Source organism: Bos indicus, chromosome 13 (assembly GCF_029378745.1).
Source record: "Bos indicus isolate NIAB-ARS_2022 breed Sahiwal x Tharparkar chromosome 13, NIAB-ARS_B.indTharparkar_mat_pri_1.0, whole genome shotgun sequence".
Classification (NCBI taxonomy): domain Eukaryota; kingdom Metazoa; phylum Chordata; class Mammalia; order Artiodactyla; family Bovidae; genus Bos; species Bos indicus.
Genome location: NC_091772.1, coordinates 6707810 through 6733498, shown reverse-complemented (window position 1 = coordinate 6733498; position 25689 = coordinate 6707810). Strand labels below are relative to the sequence as shown.

The following is a 25689-nucleotide window of genomic DNA, read 5'->3' as shown; positions in this document are numbered from 1 at the left end:
CAGTGCCTTCTTTTTACAGAATGGGGTGCAGGGTATGGCTGGGGAGGGGCCAGCACATGGGAGGATGTCTGGGTGGGGTCCAGAATGCGAGATTCCTGGTTCCTGGCCTTCGGCTCTTCCGAGGGAACTGGCTGCTCTGGTGGCAGAGTCCTGCTGCTCCCCCGGCCCCGCCCCAACAAGTCTCCTGAGACTGAATCACAAAATGTTAGGCTTTCCCTTTGGAGTTGCTGTCTCAAAATGAATCTGGACCTTGATAAATGCTCTCTGAGTGGATGGATGGGTAAAGAAACCAAATTTCAAAGCCCAATGGGTGTGGGCACAGTCGACTCCCTGCAGTTTCATTCAGGGCCACCATGCCTGTGGCATAAGCTGTGCATGGAACAAAAGAGCCTGGTGGGGGGCAAGCATGGGCTGAAACCAAGCCTGGAGGACACGGTGTCTTCTCCCCAGAGGGGGTGCCTTGCTGTAACTCAGACAGAAGCTAATAGAAACCCTTGGGTCAAAGGTCTCTGTCTCCTCTACCTGCAAAGCCCTTCCTTCCCTTGGCAACACGGAACACTCCTATGTCTCCTTACAAATCCTGTGAAGCTACTGCCGTTTCTGTGAAGCCTTCCCCGATGCTCAGCAGAATCAGTCTCTCCTTGTTCTCCTCTCTTGTATTTTATACATTGACATATGTCTTCAGTTGCTCAGTTGTGTCTGACTCTTTGCAACCCCATGGACTGTAGCCTGCAAGGCTCCCCTGTCCATGGGATTTTCCTGGCAAGAATACTGCTCCTTTTCATTGTATTTTTATACATTATTAGAACTTTATTCATTTTTTGTTCAGTGTCTGACTAATTAAGGCAGGCAAAAACTGACTGAACTGCAAACAGCTGCACAAGGGGTAAATTACATTAGCCACATTAGCTTCTTCAAGTCCATTCATCCTTAGTGAAAGTCACTCAGTTGTGTCTGACTCTTTGTGACCCCATGGACTATACAGTCCGTGGAATTCTCCAGGCCAGAATACTGGAGTGGTTAGCCGTTTCCTTCCCCAGGGGAATGTCCCAACCCAAGGATTGAATCCAGGTCTCCTGCATTGCAGGCAGATTCTTTACCAGCTGAGCCACAAGGGAAGCGCAAGAATACTGGAATGGGTAGCCTATCCATTCTCCAGGGGATCTTCCTGGCTCAGGAATTGAACCAGGGTCTCCTGCATTACAGGCGGATTCTTTACCAACTGAGCTATCAGGGAAGCCCCCCCAAATCAGGCTGTATTTCATAGACCTATCTTATCTTTGGGTGCTCTTCATTTTCATCTGACTCTTTGTGACCCCATGGACTGTAGCCCACCAGGCTCCTCTGTCCATGGGATTTTTCAGGCAAGAACACTGGAGTGGGTTGCTGTTTCCTCCTCTAGGATCTCCCCAACTCAGGGACTGAACTCGTGCCTCCTGTGTCTCCGGCATAGCAGGTGGATTCTTTGGCCGCTGGGTATTTTGGCTATTTCTAAAATTCCTCTGCCATTGTCCTAGTCCAGGCTACTACTGTCACTCTCTGCCTTTCAAATCTCAGCTTAAATATCACCTCCAGAGACGGAGGACTTCTGCAATCATCAAGTACTGTCCCTCCCCCAAGGGAGTTCCCTTCCATCACTCCGTGTATGTCCTTAATACTCTGTGCCACAAGACAAGACTATTCTACATACAAACAAAACTGTCTTATGCAGTCTTGTTGGCCCCCATCAGAGAGTCAGCTCCTTGAAGCGGGGCTTCTGTCTGTTGCGTCGCTTCTGTGTCTGGGCGCTTAGCCCAGAGCCTGGCACGTGTAGGACTTCACTGCTGCCGTCTGGATGGATGATGCATCCATGCATGCACGACTACGTGGACAAGCAGGAGTTTAAAGTCTGATAATCAGGCTAGGCACACTTTCCTCACCCTGCCTGTCTGAAACCATAGCTGGGTCCCGGGGCATAGGGGTGAGGAAGGTCTTTCTGACTTGGTTCTTGGCGTGGTCTCCACTGACCTGACAGCCACACATCTTGGTATGGTCACCAGCCCCCAAGTCACGTCATGAGCCATACCTGGTGCCTCCCTTTGCCCAGAGAGAGAATGTGGAAAACTGCGCCGGGGGCGCCAACTGTGACAGCCGCCCGGGTGGGACCGATTCACTGCTCCACACTCAGCGCAGCCAGGAGCCGCCCTGGGGGAGCCTCCGGGGAGTGCAGGGTTGGGAAGCCGGGGGCGTGGGGTGGGCTGGGAGGGGCAGAAAGGAGATCGGGAAGGAGGAAGCACAGGTTCCCAGGGATGCTGTTCTTTGGAATTCACTTCTGACCCTGAACACTTTCTGAATTTGCTTCTCTTCAATGTCAAATAGTTCTAAGACTTTATATCAATGTATATCCATACACATACTGATTCACAAATGCACAGACTTATATGTACATAAGTGTATATAAATATATATTTGTGTATATAAATATCTGTATAAATATATGTGTGTATATAAATGCAAAAACATTTTTTAATATATATACACATATGGATATATGTGCTTCCCTGGTGGCTCAGGGGTAAGGAATCCATCTGCAATGCAAAAAATGCAGGAGATGTGGGTTTGATCCCTGGGTCAGGCAACCCAGTCTAGTATTATTGCCTGGGAAATCCCATGGACAGAGGAGCCTGGCAGGCTACAGCCGATGGGTCACAAACAGTTGGACACGACTGAGTGACTGAGGATGCATGCATATGTATATGTGTGCTTCAATAGTAATTGCTGTTTTAATTTTTACTTTAATTTTAAAATATCCTAAATAGCCCACTCTTTCCCAACCAAGCTCAGAGAAAAGAGAAAAGAAAATGTGGTTACCACTTTGACTTACTGGTTCTCAAAGTGTGGTCCTCAGACTGGCACCATCTGGGAGCTTGTTCAAAATGCTGATTCTCAGGCCCCACCGTCACCCTGCAGAATCTGAGTCTCTGGGGTGGGGCCCAGCAGCCTGTGTTTTAACAAGCCCTCCCTGTGTTTCTGATGCAGGCCAATGTCTGAGAAACTCAGCACAAACACAGATAAGATGAGGAGTGGGTGGCTGAGCTGCAGTTAGGAGCTGTTCTCCTGGGGTCACTTTAGCAGAGGGAATGAGGTCCAGACAATGAAGGACTCTCAAAGGGCTGACACGCTTTTTTTAAGGGAGATGTGATAAGGGAAATAGCAAAGGCGCCCCAGCTCCAGTTCAGCCTGGGGAGACCCTCTGAGTAGCCACGGATCCCCCCACAATGAGAACACCGTGAGGGGAAGGGCAGACCCCTCGCCTTCTGGGTTCTTGAGTCAAGTGACACTCACCATGGACACAGGGGCTGAGGAGATGAAACCCGGAAGACTGGGAGCACCCTGAACGACGAGAGTCGAGGCCCGTGGGCCCCGGCCTCCCTGGGCCCCTGCCTCTCCCACTTGCTTGGGCAGCCAGGCCCCAAGTGGGGCCACGGAGCATTTCCAGCTGATTTCTCTCCCCCACGCTGTGTGGGCTCATCTTTGAACAGGTCCATGGGGAGGGACAGGCTTGTGTCCTGATGGGCGACTGGGTAAACTTTTCCAGCTCAGAGGGCCTGCAGAGGATTAAACAAGGCCCAGAAGGGGGCCCCAAAGCAGGTGTAATAGAGAGAAATTGTCCATCAGCTTATGAAACAAGTGGAAGAGAGATGCTGGGTTTGCAAACGGAGTCTCTTTGACCTGAGTGCTCCATGGTGTCCCCAAGCCCTGCCACTGAAAATCCATTTGCAAGGATCAGTTGGAGACTGTGCAACTCCTAACCTGCAGTTTTCCAGGAGATTTAAGCAATGACTCATGGGTGAGGCTGAATAAGCAAGATCTATCCGTCCCGACACATACACAGCAGTCACCATCCAAGCCAAACGATCCTTCTCGAAGAACGAGCGTTCATTCACCAACTTGCATACCTGCTTGATTCTTCAGGGAGACCTTCCAGAAAACAGAAGCCTGATAGATGCCTTCATCTTGGGGGTCTGAAGTCTCCGTAGGCAGCACCCACTGCTGCCAGGAATCCACCCCACAAAAACACTCTTCCAACAAGCCTCGCAGGCCCCAACTGGCAAGGCTCAGGTAGCAAGCAGAGCTCCACTCAGCTAACAAATCTGTTTCTCTTCCGTGACAACACCACGTGTCTGCTTTAAGGCCGACTCTCTCCCACCCACTCCACACCTCTGCACGTAGAAGGACTGGTTTCTAGATACAGCTAAACCCGGTTTTTAACCAAATCCCTGGGAATTCAGTCACTGAGAGCTCTAAACACCCTCCCCAGAGCTTACAGAAAAGGCACACAGTCGGCAGAAAGTTCTCCATCTTTCTCCAAGCCCATTACACGGGCTTATGAATGGTTTCTTTCAAAACCCTGAGTTTGAAGGCAGGCTCTAAAGGGTCAGGAGACAGTTTGTTGCAAGTGGATCTGCTCCCGCTCTGACCAAAGGAAATAGTTTCTAGCTTTTCCAAAGAGAGAGGAAGCATCTCATGCCCGGTCCGTGTTCCCTGCCTCCCGCGCACCTCGCTCTCTCTCTGCCAGACCATGATCTCAGGCCTCAAGCTCGCGGAGTAGAAGATCCCGGCTGGGATCCTCGCCCCCGCCCCGAGTGGAATTTCGCCCATTCCAGGTCTTGAACAAAGATTCCCCGGCGCACGTTTGATCTCTTCACGCTCCGCTCTCATTAGTCCTTCACACTCTCCATCGCTTGGAAAAATACAAGCAGCATGGTTCAGTTTTAAGGTTAAGAACTGACAGCCTCCATAAACACTGTTACAATAAAAGCTGATTCATCCGCTGCCAGCATTCGGCATCTGCAGGAGGGGGACGTGGAAACGCTGAGCGTCAGACTAGAGAACAAGTGCGGAGCGGCCAACTGCGGGGTGCAGGGTGCCCCCACGTCCTGGCTGCCAAACGCCTGTGTATATCTATCTCTGGATAATTAAAGCATTACAGGGGAGGGACAGGGAAATTCAGGTAGCAGGGAGCTCAGGTATAAATTCCTGACCTATGAAAGACACAAAGGCATCAATGATCCTACCCTTGAGAGGTCGCAAAAATGAAAAGTGGTCCATGAAGAGGTTATACAGTCATTCTCAGGATGCTGTAAGTAGGGAGAAGCAGAAGGTGAAATGGATGGGGGCAAGGTCTTCCTTGAACTTTAGCACCCTCCACCCTCAGTCACCCCAAATATTTAGGTGCTGAAATCACCTCATTTGCTGGGATTCATTTTAATGGTGTGTGGGCAGATGAGCATCAGTACCCTTATTCATTTACTCATTTACTCATGTAATTCCTGAGCACCGATGACTCCATGCCAAGTGCTGGGAATACAATGGAGGGGAGACAGGGACAGTCCTTGCCTTCATGGGGTTTATAGTCTCTAGCAGGGGTTCCCAAACTTTGCTTACTTCCTGATGTCCAGGTCATACTGCATGCCATTTAAATCAGGGTGTCTGGGTAGGATCCAGGGACTAGTATTTTTAAAAGACCCCTAGGGGTTCTGATGCATAGCAAAGTTTGGGAACCACATAGGATTTTTAGCTGACTAGCCAGGATTGGCCTGCTCAGTGAGCATGGAAGCCTGGCCCATGGCTCACCTCAGCGGCTCCTGCTCAGGTGTGAAACTCCACGAGCTGAGAAGGACTGCATCCTAAGATCTTCAATGCAAGGGGGCAGAGCTCTCTGTAAGCCCAATCCCCTCTGAGCCCTTTCAGGGAGTTTCCTAACTAAAAAGACTAGCACATCCTCACATTCTAGTAGGGAAACTTCCTTAATCCAGACTCGAAACTTGGACACATGACCCTACACCGGATATGATAATAGTATAATATATTCGAAGGCCAGGCCACCCCAGAAGCCCTAAGCCCTCCAGTTACCATATTGATAAGGTCATTTCATGGCATGAGTCCTGGGAGCAGACTCCCAGCAGGTTTAAATCACCCAACGTCTTTGTTAAGGTTGAAAAAGAGAACTTGCCTCTTAAGCCCTTCCCTTCTGTTCTCTCTGAGCTTTGATACTCAGTTCCCCTCCAAGCAATCAATGGAAATCCATTATAGACTTTCTTGGAACTACTCCTGGATTTTCATCAATTTAGAAAGGAAACATTACATTAAGTCTTTTTTTTTTTTTTTTTCTGGAAGGCTCCAAGAATTTTTAAAAATGAGAATAAAGGAAAAGAGAAAGAAAAGCGGGGTCTGCTTTGAAGTTGCAATGAACACACACAAAACAAAGCAAATGATGGATCTCGAGAAAAAAGTTCCAGGAGGAGGAGGAGGCTGTGTCCCTGCTTCCCATCGCACCTTCTTGAGGATAAAGTGGTGCCCACTCAAACCGCTGGGGCCTGCCAGTTGGCCAACTCAGCAGCATTCCACTATAGAGATTAAAACCAACTTTATGATTGTGGTGCAAATAATAAAGAGCCTGGTAGGATTTCCTTCCAAAATGAAAGCTCATTTATTCTCCAAGGTGTATAATTTGGTTGTAAATGTTTCCTTTGGGCCAAAACATCCCAGATTGGGTTTTTGCCTGGAACACATCACTGCTTTGCTGGAGCAAAATGGGCTCCGTGTGGTCCCTCCGCATCCGTCCATTTGGCATGGCCTGCTCTGGCTTCACGTCTGGCCTCGTGGCAGCAGTTTAGGGGGCAGAAGCAGGGATGGGGGATCACGAGGCAGTAGGCCCACGCTGGCTGCACCCACTCCTGAGTCCTGGTCCACCTGTGCAACGGGCTGACTCTGCTGGCCCCCACTCAGGCCTGTTCCGCTCGCTCTCAGTTGCTGGGAGAGTGGACTAGTCGTAGGGATCCGGTTCCATGTACGAGCTGACTTTTCTTCCAAGTCTTTGTGCCTTATTTTATTGATCTTTTTAAAAAAAAATCATCCTAAAAAATCTACTCAGCAATGACTAATATTTGGATAAAAGCAAAGCCAGATTCTTTCCAGGACTCATGGGCTGACCACACGGACTTGAAGCCAGAGTTTGGCCCACAGCATTAAGTCAACCTCACCCAAAGGTAAATAGCTTTTTCTCCTATACAAGCAGAGTAACAGATAACAAGGTTTTCTACCATTTTCAGGTTTATCAACTCTCTTCCTGACATCATATACTTTTAACCTGCTTTTCATTTGCATCTTAACATTAAAATTCAAAGCTGGTGCTATGCTTTGTAGATGAAAATATATTTATTCCACAGTTTTTTTTTTTTTCTTTTCCTCCCAAACAGCTGGTAATGCAGAACAGGGAAACATCTTGTGGGATCAAAGAGATGGCATCAAAAGTCATCATGTGACATCCCTTTAGATATCAGAAGTTGTTCCTCTAAGACTGGGATCACGTGAAGGAGGGGGAAAGAAGTGGGCTGAGAGAGAAAACAAGATCACCCAGGGAACAGGGGCATAGTGGCAGAAATTATAGTGTTACAGGAACCAGCTCCAGGAGTGAAGGTCAATGGTCTCATGTCTTTTTTTTTTTAATGTGGACCATTTTTCAAGTCTTTATTGAATTTATTACAATATTGTTTCTGTTTTATATTTTGTTAATTTTGGCTTCAAGGCATGTGGAATCTTAGCTCCCCAACCAAGGATTGAACCCCAGCCTCCTGCACTGGAAGGCAAAGTCTCAACCAATGGACTGCCAGGGAAGTCCCAGTCTCATGTATTTCGAAGTCACCTGCTGGGAAGTGATGGAGCATACTTTCGATCAACTTGAGATGCTCCTGAGATAGACCAGGAAACAGTGTGTCAGGCAAAAGGTAACAGAAAAAAAAAATATAGCTTCCAGTGATGTGTAGACATCTATTAAGATAAATGATCCACCCACTTGTCAAAATTATATGAAATTTTCTAGTTGGTCATGGCCACGTGAGTCGGTTCACAGCTATACACACAGCTCATGCTCTGCTTTTTGGATAATCACCAGCTACTGGATGTCAGTGGCTTCCAGGTGGTGCTGGGGGTAAACAGCCCGCCTGCCAATGCAGGAGACATAAGAGATGCAGATTTGATCCCTGGGTCAGGAAGATCCCCTGGAGGAGGGCATGGCAACCCACTCCAGTATTCTTGCCTGGAGAATCTCACAGAAAGAGGAGCCTCGTGGACTACAGTTGATTGGGTCTCACAAAGTTGGATACATCTGAAGGGACTTAGCACGCAGGCACTCACTGGACATCAGGCCCCTAATTCAAGTGTAGCAGTAAGAAATATTCTTGAAGCAGAACGGAGTGAAGAAATGCTAGAGAATAAAGCTTTCTGATGATTCATGCACAAAATAAAGATTCTAACATGAATTGGGCAGCCACTCTGCCTCAGTTTCCAGGTCACTGCCTGGATAATTCCTAGGACTTATCCAGATAGATAATTCCTCCAACACTTTCAGTCACTGCCATAGGCAGCATGTTGCCCCCCTGCCACTGGCAAAATCAGATCCATACAGTGTTTGGAAACCACAATACTGACACATGATGAAAAAGTCGTAGAGGAAATTCCGACTTTCTTTAGTGTCAGACACACAAAAGAAAGGGATTCAAACCACGCCTGCTGCGTGAATGTCAATTTTGCACTGTGGTTAGAGGGTTTTATTCTAGGACACACACATCACACTGCGATAAAAGAGAAGCCAAGAGCCGACTGCTTTTTGAAAACTGTAATTCTTCCCTACTTCACTACCTTATGTCAATACATCTGAGCCTCTAGGGCTGTAAGTCACTTCTTGTGGCGGTCAAGTTTCATCTCCTTTAGAAGCTTTCAATCCTTTTCACAGTTCCCAGGTGCAAAGACAACTTGGCTGAAAGTCATTTTGGATTCAGAATGTTGCCTACAGAGGTCTGAACAGTGGGGTTTAGGAATAATTATCTTTCATGCTTCAGTCCCTCTTGTAAATCCCTCTTCCTTCCCACATACCTATGCACACACACACATCAGCACACACACACGTCAACACACACACACATCAACACACACACACACAAGCCACTTTCCTGACAAAAATGCCTGTGATTGCTGCCAAGGCATCTGGCAAAGGGATCCTGGGTCACTAGAACCTCCCTGACCTGTGCAGGCTACCAGCTGCATGATGGCTTCCTTCATGTCAGGGTCAGAAGTGAATCGGGGACAGCAAGAGACGCACAAAGTGACATTTAAGAACATGATGTTTCCTGACACTGCTTTTTTTCGGTAAATTGAAATGGTTAATTCACATAAAAACAGATCCAGGCCCTCCTCCGGCCCCTGATGGGTCTTTTATTTATTTTAAAAAATCTCTTTTCAATCCCATCCTTTGTCGTGGTTAAGAAAAAAATTCAAAGAGTAGGACATTTATTATAGCGCAGGGGTTGGTGAATGTGAATTGTACCATTAAAAAATCAAGTCAAATTAGGTGGTTTTACATTTAGAAGAAAAAAAAACAAAACAAATATGAATGGAGAAGTCCAAACTGGTCACTTCCTGCTTGTAAACCAGGCCACTGTGAGCACTCAGGGATTTAGTCAGGGAGGGCTCTACTGCTGGCATGTAAGTAAACCGTCTGGGTATCAGTTTCCTCATCTATAAAATGAAAATAACAATATCCACTCCCCAAATGTGGGGAAGGCATTTTGGAAAGCACATTACTGTATGACATTACAGATTTTATTGAACAAGTACCTCACGCCAAGGGCTACTGTATCTGCTGTGAGAAAGGAAAGAGAAGTAAGCTGCCACCCTGTTCTCAAGACTCTTACTCTGATTTGGCAGGCAGAGTGGGGAAGGGATGAGTATATTATATTACGCTGCGTTATATTGTATTATATACATGTGTGTGCTGAGTCGCTTCGGTTGTGTCCGACTCTTTGCGGCCCCATGGACTATAGCCCGCCAGGCTCCTCTGTCCATAGGATTCTCCAGGCAAGGATACTGGCCTGGGCTGCCATACCCTCCTCCAGGGGATCTTCTTGACCCAGGGATCTAACTCGCATCTCTTATGTGTCTGGCATTGGCAAGTGGGTTCTTTACCACTAGTACCACCTGGGAAGCCCATATTACATATATATAAAATTATATATATACAGTTATGTGTATATTGATATATATATACAATTATATAATCATCATGTGGATACATATATCTATATAAATGGATGCACTGCACAGACACAGATTAGACAGCTAGATAGATAACTGTACATATGTAATCTTCATTTAATGGCTGTGCAGTGGGTTCAGACATGAGCCCATTTCTACCTCCACAGCTCACAGGAAGTTTTTGCGGTTTGTCTAGAATTTTTGCAGCTGGAAAGAGGGAGGAGGCAGTTTCGGGCAGAGCAGAGAGGCGAAACCGCACAGGAGGGCACATGGACTAGTGAGAGCCTGATCTGGCTGCAAATTCCGCCTATAAAGCAAAGGGCAAGAAAAGCTGATTAACTCCAGATACACAGCTCCTCAATATCAGTTTTGAGGTAAGAAATAGGGGGAACCACTGGACTTCTTAAGCAAGGAGGGCAACAATTTTTAAGAAGATGAAGTTGAGTATTTACTATATTTTGATGAGCATGAGAATAGAGAAGCTAGACTTGAAAAGGAGATTGGGAAAGGAAAGACCAGGTCACCAAACCGGAGAGCAAAAGGGAACTGTCATCCCTGGGACAACAAAAATGGGCAGGGAGCAATGTCCGAGTTCAGGGGAATGTGAACCCATCCCCTGGAATTCACACCTTTGTGCAGTTCACTCCGTTTGAGTATTGGATGGAACAAGTGACTTGCTTCTAACAAACAGAATAAGGCTAAAGTGATCAGAAGTCACTGTGATTAGGTAGCAGAAATCCACGAGTTTCATCTTGCTAGCACTCTCTGGCTGTGATGAAGCCAGCTGCCATATTTGGGCTGCCCCATGGAGAAGCCCACATGGCAAGGACCTGAGGGCACCCTCCGGTTAACAGCCCTGGGGAAAACAGAATCCTGCCAATGACCCAGCCTGGAAGCCAGTCTTCCACCAGCCATGCCTGGAGATGACTACAGCCCTGCCTGATACACTGCATCAGGCTAGGAGAGACCCTGGACCAAGAGTGTTCAATTTCCTGATGCACAGAAATTCTGAGATTATTCTCTATATAAATTCTGAGATTATATCAAGCTGCTAAATATTGGAACAGGAGACAAATAATACAGGGAGGAAGATACTTAACTGACTTGGGGATGGTGAGTAACAGATGTTCTCTGAAGTTAAAATCCCAGACTCATGGCCCAAAGTTGTACATACTCATTCTTCTAGGCTTTGTTGATTTTAGAAACTTTTCATAAAAAGGAATCTCTCCACCATCCCTTTCTTTCACTGTTTCCTAGGGCTGATTAAAGAAACATGACTTGATTTTCAACTTCAAGCGACTCAGGGGGGCATTCCAATAGAAAAATGGCAGGAAATTAATGCCATACACACCAGGCCAGGCAGATGCTTCTGAAACTGACACGTAGGTGAAACACACCTTTCCTTTGTCCACCTTTTACCATCCTTTGATTTTGCATCGGTGTTTGCTTTTAGGGGTCTTAAAATGGGAACATATCCTTTTTAACATATAGTGAGTCATCCCAGAAACGCATGGGGGTGAGTCACTCAGTCATGTCTGACTCTTTGCGATCCCATGGACTGTAGCCTGCCAGACTCCTCTGTCCATGGGATTCTCCAGGCAAGAATACTGGAGTGGGTTGCCATTCCCTTCTCCAGGGGATCTCGCTGATCCAGGGATGAAACCCAAGTCTCCTGCATCGCAGGTAGTCTCTTTACCATCTGAGCCACCAGGGAAGAAACACATGAATGGCACCAAAATACTTGAATGACAGCTAAAAAACTTGGTCCAGGGATTGTTAAAAAATCTCGTTATCTCTTCATTTATGGGTTTTTGTTGTTGTTGTTTTTTAAAAAGACTTTTTGATGTGGACCCTTTTTTAAAAAGTCTTTATTGAATTTGTCACAATATTGCTTCTGTTTTATGTTTTGATTTTTGGGCTGCAAGGCATGTGGGATCTAAGCTCCTCGAGCAGGGATCGAACCCACTACACTTCATCCTTTGGAAGGTGAAGTCATCACCACTGGACTGCTAGGGAAGTCGCTTTTCATATATGTTTGAATTATGGATGTATTTAGAAAAGTTAATATCATGCCTATGAACTGAGAAATAAACCTCAATAGGAAACCTTTTAATTATTTTTGTATGAGATATAATTATTTGTAGTTAAATTCTTTTCATCTGCCCTCTTGCTGTGAGAAAAAGGAATTACAGAACTATCTTGCCACATACTTTGTAGAGCCTGAAGATATGCTGTGCACAAATAAGTAACCACACTCTCTTTAGCAGCTAAGGCTGGTCTTCGCATATGGATCTTCCTTGGCAGTGGAAACAGAGACTCTGCATTTGAACCTGACACTAGGCAAGATCTGGGGTCACGTCAGTGCTGAGGGGCTGTCACCTGCATGCCGATCAGAGGTGAGCTGTTCCGAATCCCCTCCTGCTCCTGTAGGTCTTTCAGCCTTTGAGAGTGCGAGCGGATCTTTGCATCTAGTCCAGGACTGAGGAAAATTTTCTCTGCGCTTGAGTTTCCCTCGCCTGTCTGGGAGTGAAGGAAAAGAGAAAAGGATCCCGCTGGTGTTTGTTCACGTGTCTGTGCTTGTGCTCAGTCGCTTCAATCGTGTCCGACTCTTTGCAGCCCGCCAGGCGCCTCTGTCCATGGGATTCTCCAGGCAAGAATACTGGAGTGGGTTGCCGCGCCCTCCTCTAGGGGATTTTCCCAACCCAGGAATCGAATCTGTGTCTCCTCCAATACAATGCATTGTGTTTGTTCTTAAGTGTCACCATTTAAACCTGGCTAACGGGTCTCTCTTTCACTTGTGGCTAGATTAGCATCACCTCTGTTGCAGCTGTGGTAATAAATAAACTTCTCAAACGCTGTGAGCGCTGGGGCTTCTGTCATTCTACTAAAGCGAACATATTATTCAGCTAGTTGAGAAAATAAGTCCATCTTTCCTTCTAACGCTGGAATAATTCAGGGAAAGTTGCACCTGCTACTCTTAATGCACGAATATTGTGAATTTCTAAGTCCTTCTTCCCTATCAGATGGGTTATAACAAGTCCTACCCAAACTGTGTTTTGCTGATTAGTATCCAGATAAATATTCACAGTGCAAATAGATGCTGAAGGGTGATAAACGTGACTTTCAAATTGTGGACATGCTTAATTTCTTCCCTGGGTTTTGGCTCTGGGGAAGGACTGGCCTTCTCTTTTTTTAGACTCAGGCCTGGTGTTTTGAGAAGTGGTGGGCTGCGTGGCAAGTAATGGTCCATTATTGGTCACGTGATAAGGAAACCGAGGGGTGAGGCAGGAAGAAAGCAAACCGATGAACGCACAGGCCCAGTGTGGTACCCGGAGGTGCACGCACAGAGTGCAGTGAGCAGAAGACACCATGAGCAATAAGGCAGAGGGCCAGCTGTCCTCCAACAACAGGGGCTGCCGCTCCCCAGTGGAGGTAGCCCCCGGCCCCGGCCCTGGCCCTAATGAGAATGCATTTTCTAGCCACCTTGACTCAAGTATGACTGATGGGAGCAGAAGCGATACGTGTCTCTTCTGAGCTGAGACTGCTAAGAAGACATCAGAACCTCCATCAGCTATTCTCCCTAGTTTTCAAATTCAATGTGATCTTCACTCCATACCAGTTTCTCCCCATCCTTCAGCCTTCTCTTACTTCTGTTTATTCAACATGGGTTCTATTATTGTAACTATTCCTCTGTAACCCCTGCCCCTCAACTCTCCTTGCCCCCTTCACTCCTTCTGATCTATTCACCGGCAAAAGTTCAGTTCTGGTTGAACCCAAGGATTTGACTTCTCTAGGTTAGTAGCCAAGCAGATGGGTGATGGGAAAAAATAAAACATCCTGATGTGAAAACATCGCTGCACTTTAGATTCACGTTCTCAGACCCCTAATGAGCTCTTAGGACTGTTCCAATGCCCACTGCTGTTTGCTCAGAAGCCTGCCTTCTCCAGTGTTCAAGATGGACTGTTTTGTATCTTCTTTCTCCAAACTTTCCACTCATTGTCCTCATTGCATATTCGTTGAGGGAATGGAAGTCGTCCCTCAGATGGTCACGCTCATGCTCCCAGCACTTGACCTGTACATGTAGCTCACCGTCTCCCTCGTCCCAGCTGTCTCAGGGAATGGCCACCCCTGCTTCGATCAGAGGCCAGTTCCCACGCTCACACTCTCGCCTTCTCGAGGACTCCAGTGCCCAGTCCTTGCCTCTCAGTCTGGCATCATTAATTTCTCCATTTCTATTGGCTCAGGCTCATCAGCATCAAAGATTCCCTGGTATCTCCTATCTTGAAACAAATGAACCAGAAACTCCTCCTTCAGTCCCATATCGGCATGCTTCCCTTTCATAGCAAAACTTCTCTAAGACTTACTTTTAGATTCCGTTTCTACTTCCTCACTTCCCACATGCTCGTTTATCCGGGAGTTGTTCAGTCGCTCAGTTGTGTCCGACTCTTTGCAACCCCGTGGACTGCAGCACGCCAGGCTCCCCTGTCCTTCACCATCTCCTGGAGCTTGCTCACACTCATGTCCATTGGGTTGGTGGTGCCATCATCCAGGAGAGGCTCCTCTGTTCCTATAGTGCCTCTGAAACAGCGTCATCGAGGCACCAGCCATGGTCATGCTCCCCGTGGGCACCTCCGTGTCCTTATCTTTGCTCCGATGGAAGCATTCAACAGGAGGTCTCTTGCTTGAAGTCACTTTCCTCCCTCGACTTCTGTAACACAACCCTTGGTTTTCCTTCTACCACTTTGGTCATGATGTTCCAGACTCAGTTCCTGGTCAGTCTGACCCCTTTCCCTGTTCATCATCTTCATTTAGACATCCACAAACATCTCAAATGTCGCATGTCTGATACAAGTCCATTGACATGGACACCATACACTGCCCCCTCCCATAAAACCAGAAGTTATCTGGGACTCTGAAGTCCAATCCTTCAGCAAATCCTGTTAGCTTTGTGTCAGAACTCTGTCTTGCATGCATTAGCCATCCACTCTGCTCCATCCTGGCCCATGTGCCCTCCTCTCTTGCCTGGATTACTTTATGATGAAACCTCCTGACATGTCTGTACCCTTCCCTCCCATTCTCCACAAAGCAGACAAAGCCATCACTCAAAATCTCTTTCATGCTTCCTTTCTTGCTAATCTCAAAAGAACAGCCAGATTCTTCGTCATGACCTACAGGGCCCTGCCTTCTTCTACAAGTTCAGAAACCACTTCTCCCTTACACACGGTCCTTCCATCTCTTTTCTGCCCCTTAGTCAAGCTGACGTCTTTCCCACCTTAAGGCTTCAGTACTTGTCACTTTACCTGCCTGACCTGCTCTCCCCCACCGGGATCAGAAGCTTGTTCTCTATTAATCTCCAGCACCTGGTGCAACCCCTGCATAGCAGGGGCATTCAGTATGTGAGTCCTGAATGAGTGAATGGAATTGTGGAGCCCTTATCTGTGGGTGGGTCATGTCCTACGCTTCCATGTATGTTATTTCATTTACCTGACTGCTACCCGAAAGTCTCTCAAATAAGAAACACAATTCATGTTCACTTAGTTTCCTTTCGACTCCCCTTGACAATAAAACTGCAACTGTAACATCACAGGGTCGAGGCACTTGAAATGGACATCAGCTCCAATTATCTTTGGCAAAGAAAAACCATGAGACCTCTTAGGGTGCTCAGAAGTGGGCTTGTGGGGCTTTGTGAAACAGGACTGGCTTGAGGGTCAGTCATCCTGGAATAAGTAGTAAGGAACTGGGCAAGTCCTTCCATTTCTCCGGGTTTTTGATCCCTCGTGTCTAAAAAGAGACGTTTGGGACTCAGTTTTCAAGGTTTCTCACCAACAGTGACACTCCAGGGTTTCATCTGCAGCCTGCCTTCTAAGCAGAGAGCCTCTCTGTGGCTGTGGGGATGGTGCTGAGCCGGAGGAACCTGCTCAGCCCAGTGAGCAGGGCAGTGGGCACGCACGCCCACGTGCAGTGACCCTCGTAAGCACGGCACTTGTCATGTGCCCGGGTATCCTGGCAACACAAAAGGCATCCTCCTCGTCTTGTTGGACCAGGACAGAACCTTCCAGGGGCGCGGCCGTAGCAATTCCCCGCAAGCATCTGGCTTTCCTTGGGTCTCAGGAGGAAAGCCGCTGGTGACCCCCCGAGGTCACTCCAGGCAGAACACTTGGGCTTTTGTGGATACCGAGTTTTTCTTCGAAAGGGAGCCTGTGTAGCCTTCAGGCAGCTCCCGGCATTCAGGCGGGCTCCACGGCACTGGCGAGTTTCCACAGCCCTCCTTCCATTCCCCATCCTAAGCAGCATGCAGAACCCCAACCCGAAAGAACAATGGACACCCCCCGGAGCCCTCCAAGTAAAGTAAATTGAGTTAATGGTTTGAGCCATCTTGGAGCAACCATTCAGTCAGTACCAGAGGAAAAATGCATCTCCTTCATTAGGAGGTGGCTCTTTGAAGCTACGATTCTGTCTCTTTTTTCCCCTGTGTTCACAGCCTCATTCTCTCTTCACGGTAGGAAGATGAATTGTGCTCTTCCTGGCCCCAAGGCACACGTGTCCCCCTTACCCGGGGCCACATCACTCTGTAATTGAGTTCCCTGGTCACTTTCCTTCTCTTATTCCCCCCCTTCCCCGATTTATGAACAAACGGAAGGCCAAGGGCGTGGACGTGCACGTTAGGACTATCCCAGAGCCTCGCACTGTGCGGAGGGCAGGCAGACTGAAACCTGTGGTGTGGCGACCACGTGGGATGGCTCTTCAGCGGGGCGAGGCCCCTGGGTGCCTTCCAGGGAGCCTGGCTCTCATCACCCCCTCCTGCAGTTCCACACGACAGTCACTTTCTTGGGATTCTCCGGCCTCTCCGAATATTTCCAGTATCTTCTAGTTGATGCTTACTCCCGCTTACAGGTGAGATCTCCTTTCCAAGGTGTCTTTGGAATCGGGTGTTTGGCCCCCGTCAAAGTCTCAGCAGGAAGGTCACAGCCGCTTCACCTGGGTGCTGTGTCTGACTGAGCATGCCGGCCGAGGAAACCGGAAAGCAGGTTCTGTCCAGTTGTTGGCCTTTCTCCAGCCAAGTATGGTGCGCTGCACTTTTCAAGAGTAATGGATTAAACAGGAGGGGACGCTCCGAGCCAGGACTGACTTGGCCACTCTTTAGAATGCTGTATCCTCTGTGAACTGATTTCCCTGCTGTAATAAGTGATCACATATTGGAAGGATCATTTTGGATGGTTCCATTCAGGCTGGTAATGTTGATTGCAGACGCTTCAGTCTCCGCCACCTGGAGAAAGACTCCAAGTCAAGCCAAAGACATCCTTTACAGTATAAGTCATTTTACGAGTATGCTAGGCAATATTTTCCCTCTTAGAAAGGGAATAAGGTGCTTCATTTTCTGGGAATCATACAAAACAACTCAGTTCTTTCCTTGCCCGTTTCTACTGTCTGTAAACGCTAACAACTGCCTGAGATTTCCACACCAGGGCTATGCAAAGAAATGCAGTCCATGTGGATTATTGGGGAACTGCACAGAACCAATCCAGGAGCTTAGATTGGCCTCAGTCCTTTAAAAATGTTGACTCCATAAAAGATAACTCTAAACAAGTTAATGAATAATGGGATATGAACTTTGCTATTTTGCCTGACTTGGGTGATGTGGCCTTCTCACTTGAGGCAGATCTCCTCTCATTAATGACTTTCTGAAGACCTTGCAGAGCCTAGGGAAAGGATTGGAGCATAAAAATATAACCCGATGAGTCAAAAAAAGTCACCATATTGAATAGAAGGCTCTCAGACCAATGGTTAGACCCTGAGGAGTGTTTGAGAACATGTAACCACAGTGATGGAATGCCCATCTTGCAGTGCTCTCAAAGATATTCTTTTAAAAATATTTTAAGTTATTGCCTCGCTTTATTGTACGTGGTGTCCTATAAAGAAGATATATGTCCACAATCGAGCTTTGAAAGGGGACCACGGGGCCAGTTCCATCTAAAGGGGTGAAGTCAAGCAGTAAATTTGCTGGTCACTCTTTTCACATGGACTGTATCTTAGCCAGCAGTTGGTCTTTGATGTCATGACAATAGTACTGGGCCACGGAGGCAGAGCAGGATCCCCCCGACGCTGAAACTAGTCCACACTCATTAAAACTTGGAGAGCAGCCTGCAGGGCAGGATACACCAAGGAGAACAGGGAGTGGACTCTGGGCTGCCGGTTGCCTTTCCCAGTGAAAAAAGGCCATCTCTCCTATACTATCTACCCTGCCTGCTACCTTCTTTACTGTATTTTAAAAAATTAATTAACTAATTAATTTTTATTTTTAGCCACACAGCATGGCTTATAGAATCTTAGTTCCCCTGCCAGGGATTGAACCTGGGCCTTTGTCACTGAAGGCATGGAGTCCTAACCACTGGCCACCAGGAATTCCCTCTTTACTGTATTTTTAACTGAAGGATGATATCCATATAGAGAAATGCATGTCTATAACTATACAGCTCAGTGAGATTTCTCAAACTGAACACAACCGTGTAGCCAACACGCAGACTGAGAAACAATATTAGCAGCAGCCAGATGCCCCCTCGTGTCCCCTTAATGAGGGTGGCTGGTGTTTTCTCTGTTCCAACAGCATAGATTAGCTTTTCCTGGTCATTTAACACTAGCAGAATTTTCTTGCATGTACGCTTTTGTGACTGGCTCCTTCTGCGTGACACGACGTTTGTGGAGTTGTACATGTTGTGTGTGGCTGTTTGCTCTTTCCCAGTGTGCGCACTTACTGCCTTATTCTCCGTCTTACTGTGGATAGGCACTTTGGGTCTTTCCAGTTTGGGGTCTATTTTAACTAGTGCTGCTGTGAGCATTCTTTTTTAGGTTTTTGAGTCCACGGAGGAATACATTTCTGTGGGGAATATACCCAGGATGGGATTGCTGGGTCAGAGGGTACATATATATTCTGTCTTAGTAGCTACTCTGGAAAAACAATTTTCCAAAGTGTTCCCATCTGTTTGTATTCCCTATAGGTGCTCCACATTCTTGCCAACAGTCTTTAGTTTCTGTTTCCATTTTGCCATTCTGTGAGATAAAATAGTGATTTCACACTTCTAGTGGTCATACTTTTTTTTTTTTTTTTTTTAAGTTTTGTTTGTTTTTCTGTTGAAGCCATCAACCTAGTCAGTTCTCAATTCTGTGACAATCACAAAGTTACTAAGCTATTAAGATCATTGACACGAGACTGGTCCCAATCCAATGTTTGAGGAGCAAAGAGAGAAGGGAGAAGGCACTACAGAACATATCCAAAGTATGAGACAAGTTCTGTCAGAAGCAAAGCAAAACAAAGGATAAAATTCACTGGGGGTACAGGGCTGTCAGAGACATGGGATGGACGACAGGGAAAGCTCTAGAACCACGGTGGCCCACAAGCTGATTAGATACTAGCGGTGTAACGCCACAACCAGAAAAGGAAGTACGATACTCCTCTCAACTATGGGAAACACTTAAAAATTCCTGACCACTCTCTCCTCAGAAGACCTTGAGGGAAAGGACTTTGTGACACACCAAGGAAAGGGAAGAATCTGATTAGTCACAAGGAAAAGATTCTTCTGGCCAGAAACTGTAATTGGAAAGCAGAATACACAGCTCAGAGAGCTGGCAAAATTCCTGTCCCCAGGTCTGCCTGTTTCTCTTGTTAGGTCTGAGAAAGGAAGGCAGGGAAGGGTGCCCCTTCGTAAGGGACGCCCTGCAAAGGTGTTGCTGGCTTTGGTCGCTAAAGCCCACGGGTGATGAATAACGTATCCGTGGGCACAGTCCCACCCCCACCACGGAACACACCGTTTTTAAGCAGTGAAACTGCACAAGAGAGACCAGGCAGAAGGAAGATGGAAAGAGAGAAGCGTATGTCTCTTGACTCAGAAACCACTTTTGGTGGAATCCAGTGTGGACTGAGCAACCCGTGGCCTTTCTGGGTCTTCTCAGAGGCAGGATCCTGCAGGCCCCACTCCCTGATGGCTCAGATGGTAAAGAATCTGCCTGCAGTGCAGGAGACGCAGGTTTGATCCCTGGGTTGGGAAGATCCCCTGGAGAAGGGAATGACTACCCATTCCAGTGTTCTTGCCTGGAGAATTCCATGGACAGAAGAGCCTGGTGGGCTACAGTCCGTGGGGTTGCAAAAAGTCAGGCGTGACTGAGCGACTAACCCTTTCGCCTCTTCTTTCTTCCCCTCAGTCTGATTCCAGCCCAAAGCCAGGTCCAGCAGCTGCACAACACAGCCTTGGCTAACGGTTGGGTCCCACTGGAAATGTTCAGCACATCCATCCAGCATCCGTTTCTTGGAATGTGGACATGGCTGCATGGTGGGTGGGGTCAGAAGTTACTCTTGTTGTTCAGTCGCTAAGTAATATCTGACTCTTTGAGACCTCGTAGACTGTAGTCCACCAGGCTCCTTTGTTCATGGGATTCTCCAGGCAAAAATACTGGAGTGGGTTGCCATTCACTTCTCCAGGGGATCTTCCTAACCCAGGGATCGATCCTGCATCTCGCATTGGCAGGCGGATTCTTTACTACTGAGCCATGTGGGAAGCCCAGGGTGGGAAGGGCCTGTTTAACCAGGAGACCAGCTCTTTCCCAGCCTTTTCTCCCTAGCTGCCCCCTGCTCTTTCCTTTCCTTCTCCCACATGAGAGAAGCCACCAGGAGTAACCTTTCTAGAAGCATCACTGATAGACATGAGGCAGAATAGGCATCAGCACATGGAGCCAGCCTGGACTGCCTCCCTTCTGCGATGCCTTTCCCTCCACACAACGTGCTCAGGACAATCAGATATTAAACCATGATTTCATGACACTGCTCTGCCTTCGTTTCCTCAGCTGCAAAATGGGAAAGAATCTTCACTGGGCTGTTGTGAGAATTAAAGGTGCAAATACATACAAAGTTGTTATTTATTCTGCTCTTGGCACAGAATAAATGCTTAAGGTTAGCTTTTATATCACTATCAGCATCATTGTCACCATGTTTGAAGATAAAGTTTAAAAATCAGTATAATTATCCCATTAGGATGTCTATTTTTATTTACTTTTTTTTAGTCTACTTTTAGATAAGGAAAATGAAATGCATAGAGTTGAAGTGACTTGTCCAAGGTCACGCTGCTCTGTAGCACCAGATTCATGGGTCGAAGTGTCCTTATGCGTCAAGGACGGTCCTTTCAGCGTTATAACCTCCCATGGATCCCACTTTTACTATCCCATTTACTGAACAGGACATAGAAGCACAGAGAAGTGTGAGACTTTTGCTGAAGGCACACACATGAGAAGCAGAGGAAGCACTGAAACAAATCCAAAGCCTTCGGCCACTCTGTTGGGCTTTGTGATGAGTTTTGGCCAAGAGGATGCTAACAAATGTGATCTAAGCAAAGCCTGGAGTGTACTTGTCCTTCGGGCTTGCCTCTGCCTTTCTGTGATTTTTCATCACCGTGAGAGGAGTGCAGGGCAGGTAGCCTGCCAGTTGTTTAAATCCAGGAGATGCAGGAAGAAACCCAGACCCAAGCCTTAGCCTGGAGCCCAGCCTGCCTAGATCTACTGAGCCCCAGCAACCCACAGACCCACAGGCATGAGAATACATGCTTGTTTTTACAGCCCACTGAGGTTTGGGGTAGGTTGTTGTGGCACTCAACTGGGCAATAATACCTGATCTGTCCTGAGTGCTTCTGGGGACTTGCAACTTGCAAGAAAAGCATGCATCTTGACCAGAGCTTCTTAATCTGTGACGAGCATGTGATTCACCGGGGGGCCCTGATTAAATTGTAGATCCTGATTCAGTCATTCTGGGTGGGGCCTGAGATTCTTATTTTCTAATGAGTTCCCAGGAGACACTGTTGCTGCTGCCCCATGAACCACACCGTGGGTGCAAGTGTGGAGAAATCATCCCTAGCTTCTCGCCTGTACCTGCAAGTCACGACTGCTCCATGTCCCTTGGGGCAGAGGACGGGCCACCTTGTGTGTCAGTAAAGAATAGTCCTTGCCCTCTAGCAAGAATCCTCTGTGGGTTTCTACGAGTCATCACTCTTCTCATGTCCAGCGTGGCCAGAGGTTCAGCTCATGTTAACATTCCTGCAGTCTTTTTCCTGGACTAAGGATTAGAAACACTTAATGAGATCTCCCCTTTTGAATTTTTGTCCTTCCTGAAATTTGAAGATTTCCAGCAATAAACCTGGCTTCCAGTTCATTTTGGGCTCATAACCAATACCAGATTTCCAAGTCACAATGTAATTGAGTCTCCAGGCAGGAGATACAAATCTATTTCTGGTTCTGTTAACTTCCAGTCAGGCAGGGCATCAGGACAAGAAGATGAAGGGAACATCAAACAGCAGCTTACAGAGGAAGTCAAGTCTCCTTCTAGGAGACTCTTCCCACTGGTTCTTGTCCAGCAACTATTTCTTTCTACCACCACCATCACCATCACCAGCAACCATGCTCACCTGGAGGATTGAGCCCCCTGAAACTTTTGATTTGGAGAATCCTGAAAAGGTAGGAGAATTCTTTCCAAGGAAACGGTATCTTCTCCCCTTCCTTCAGTTTTCCATAATATATTATGGATTATACACTTGTGTATTAGCTGTAGGAAGATACCATCCTGCAGCTAAACTTCCGAATTCTCTCGTTTTCTAACAATGTCCTGGGTTTTATAGATCCGAAACGTGTTATGTGAATGCCTCTAAAAGATTGCCACAATCTTATTTTATTTATTTATTATTATTTTTTAGGTGAGCGTGGGACAAGCTGGAATATTAGGATTGACATATATATTACACTGATTGCGTGTGTGCTAAGTCGCTTCAGTCATGTCTGACTCTTTGTGATGCTATGGACTCTAGCCCACCAAGTTCCTCTGTCCATGGTGATTCTCCAGGCAATACTAGAGTGGGTTGTCATGCCCTCCTACAGGAGATCTTCTCAACCCAGGGACTGAAACCTGATCTCTTACATCTCCTGCATTGGTGGGCGAGTTCTTTACTACTAGTACCACCTGGGAAGCTCATATATATTTATACACTACCATGTGTAAAACAGATAGCTAGTGGGAACCTGCTATAAAGCACAGGAAACTCATCTAGGTGCTCTGTGATGACATAGAGGGCTGGGATGGGAATGGTGGAAAGGAGACCAAGAGGGAGGGGATATTCATATACGTACAGCTGATTCACTTTGTTGCACAGCAGAAACTACCACTACATTGTAATGCAATTATATTCCCTCAAAAAAGTTTAAAAAAAGACTGCCACAATTTTAAGTAAGCTAAACATATACCCAGCTAGTCTGCCTCTAAGAATTCACACAAGAGAAATGAGAGCATATGTTCACGATGCAAGGACTTACACCCAAACACTCGTAGCATCCTTATTTTGATAGGCCCGAGTTGCAAGCAACCTCAGCGTGCTTCACTGGGTAAATGGAAAGGCATATTGTGTACACATACCATGGAATACCAGCTGGCGATAAAAGGATCAAACTCGTATGCACCAAACAACGTGGATGCATCCCAGAATCATTATGGTGCACAAAAGAGCTCCCCATGCTGTACATTCTGTACCAGTCTGCTTATGTAAAACTCTAGGAAATGTAAAAACGGATCCATAGTGACAGAAGGCAGATCAGTGGTGGAGGTTCCTGAGGAATGAAGGAGGAATCCCCAAGGAACACAAAGAAGCTTTCAGAGATGGTGGATTTATTCATTACCTGGATGGTGGTGATGGTTTCACAGGTGTTAACTCCTCTCTGTTCACTTTGAGTATGCACAGTTCATTGTATGCCAACTGTACCTTAATAAAACAGTATTTTTTAAAAATAATAACACAACTGCCATTTTCCTCCTTGTTGTCTCCTCATCACAGTCTCCAAGAGGTGGCTGGGAGCCAAGGCATGTACTTTGTTTCATTGGCTTTGGCATGAATGCTCTCTCTTGATGCTGGTGGGAGTAAGGTAGCACCTGGGTGACCTATGACATCATTTCCAGCCCCCCTGGCGTGCTTCATATAGGTTCTAGCCACACCTTGGTATTTTCAAAAATAGAGATGAAGTGTATAGCAGGAAGCAGCCTCTTGAATTCACAGTCAACCTGCCTTTTCCAGGGTCACTTCTGCTGCACATCTGGGATCGAGATGCTCCAGACTGTGAGTCTGGCAGCCCAGAGCCCCAGACACGAAGCTGAAATTCTCCTGCTCCTTTGGCCCTGAAGCGCTGTTCCTTCTGGGGAAGGGGGCCCAGGAGGGCTGCTGTCTGACGGAGGTGCATCAGCCGGAGACAGTGCTCTGTGTGAGATGACTTGGTTTACTAAGATGTGCCGGGGTCAGTTCAACAGGAAGGAGTGAACCTGGTGTTTTCACTTCTACTCAGTTTACAGAAACAACTTTCCAGTGACACATGCTGGTCTGTGCCTGGGGAGTTGACCCAAAGCTCCATTTACCTAGGAACCCTGACCACTACCTTTTTTAGGCATTAGAAGGTGCTCTCACACACCCTTGAGGGCTTCCCACCGTTGCTCATCCTCCCACCTAAAACGGCAAACAAGCACGGGACGAGGCTCTCCTGAGGAAAACAACAGTCATCTCTCCACACACAAGCCATTCACAGGCTCTGCCTAGGCCTGACCTTTGCCATTCCTACGATTTTGGAATTCCGCTCTGCCCAGCCGCTCTGGGAGGGGATGGCATGGTTTGATTCTGTTGCTCTCACTGGTCATCCCTTTCTGAGGTGAACAGACGTCAGCCTTGTTAACAGCAGCGAGAAACAGCAGGCACCTCATGGAAACCCCACACTGTACATCTTCCTGCACCTGAAGAAGTGGCCAGTGATCCCATGGCTGAGGTTTGACTACCGCTTTTTAGTTTAGTTTCTTCCAGAAGCAAACTCTGAGACAAAGAGCAAGCGGTCCTTGGGAGATATCCCCAGGAAGCTCTGGTAGGAGAAAGGGAAAGAGGTGGGGAAGGGGAGGAGCCACAAGGCTACATGGTCAGGTCACTGATCAGGACGGGCAGTGAGTGCTTAGTCCAAAGAGGAGCACTGGGCACTTAGCACGTCTATTTTCTTCGCATTGCACTCTACCCAACATTTGCACTGGCACACCACAGAAAGAAAGAAATTAAGCTTTATATCTTTCATGTCTAGGGCTTCTTATGACGTTCTTATGGAAGAGTAGTACAGACAAGGTTTAAATAAAATGCAAAATGAGTTTTTCTTTTTCAGTGACACACTCCCTTGCTGCTTCTTCAACCTCATTGCATTCAGTCCTGGGAACCAAGCTGACATCCCAGTCCCAGCCCTTAAATAATCTGCCTTTTGAGGAATGAGCGCAGACAGTGAGGTACCCTTAGCTGTCACTGAAGAAAGGGGCTTCATCACTGCCCTTTCCGTTGTGAATCATAGAATCCTGAGCCAAGGTCATAGATGTCCGCAGACGAAAGAGAAATAAGAGGATCACGTACAGTAAAACATTGTAAAATTAGATCAGTGAAGACAAGTTAAAAACTGAGATAATCAAATGGGGAGAAGAACTATTAAATAATAACCTTCAAGTCCTGCATGAGATGTTTCTTGAAAAGGGAATAAATAGTGGGAAAAGAAGAGCAAACATGATATTAAGATGGGTCAAAA

The 25689-nt window shown here is 47.0% G+C and overlaps 1 protein-coding gene across 2 annotated transcripts in view; it reads right to left on the bottom strand.

Annotated features, from left to right (window-relative positions):
• The window catches only part of ISM1 (isthmin 1), a 92017-nt gene that overhangs the window by 49116 nt on the left and 17212 nt on the right, over positions 1-25689 (bottom strand). The window contains exon 2 of one of the 2 annotated variants that reach the window (XM_070800701.1): positions 12454-17341. The exons of the other annotated variant lie outside the window; for it this stretch is intronic. Within the exon in view, the coding sequence (XP_070656802.1) occupies positions 12454-12459 (6 nt within the window). The 5' untranslated portion in view covers positions 12460-17341. The remainder of the gene's footprint in view (positions 1-12453; positions 17342-25689) is intronic. 2 annotated transcript variants of the gene reach the window in all.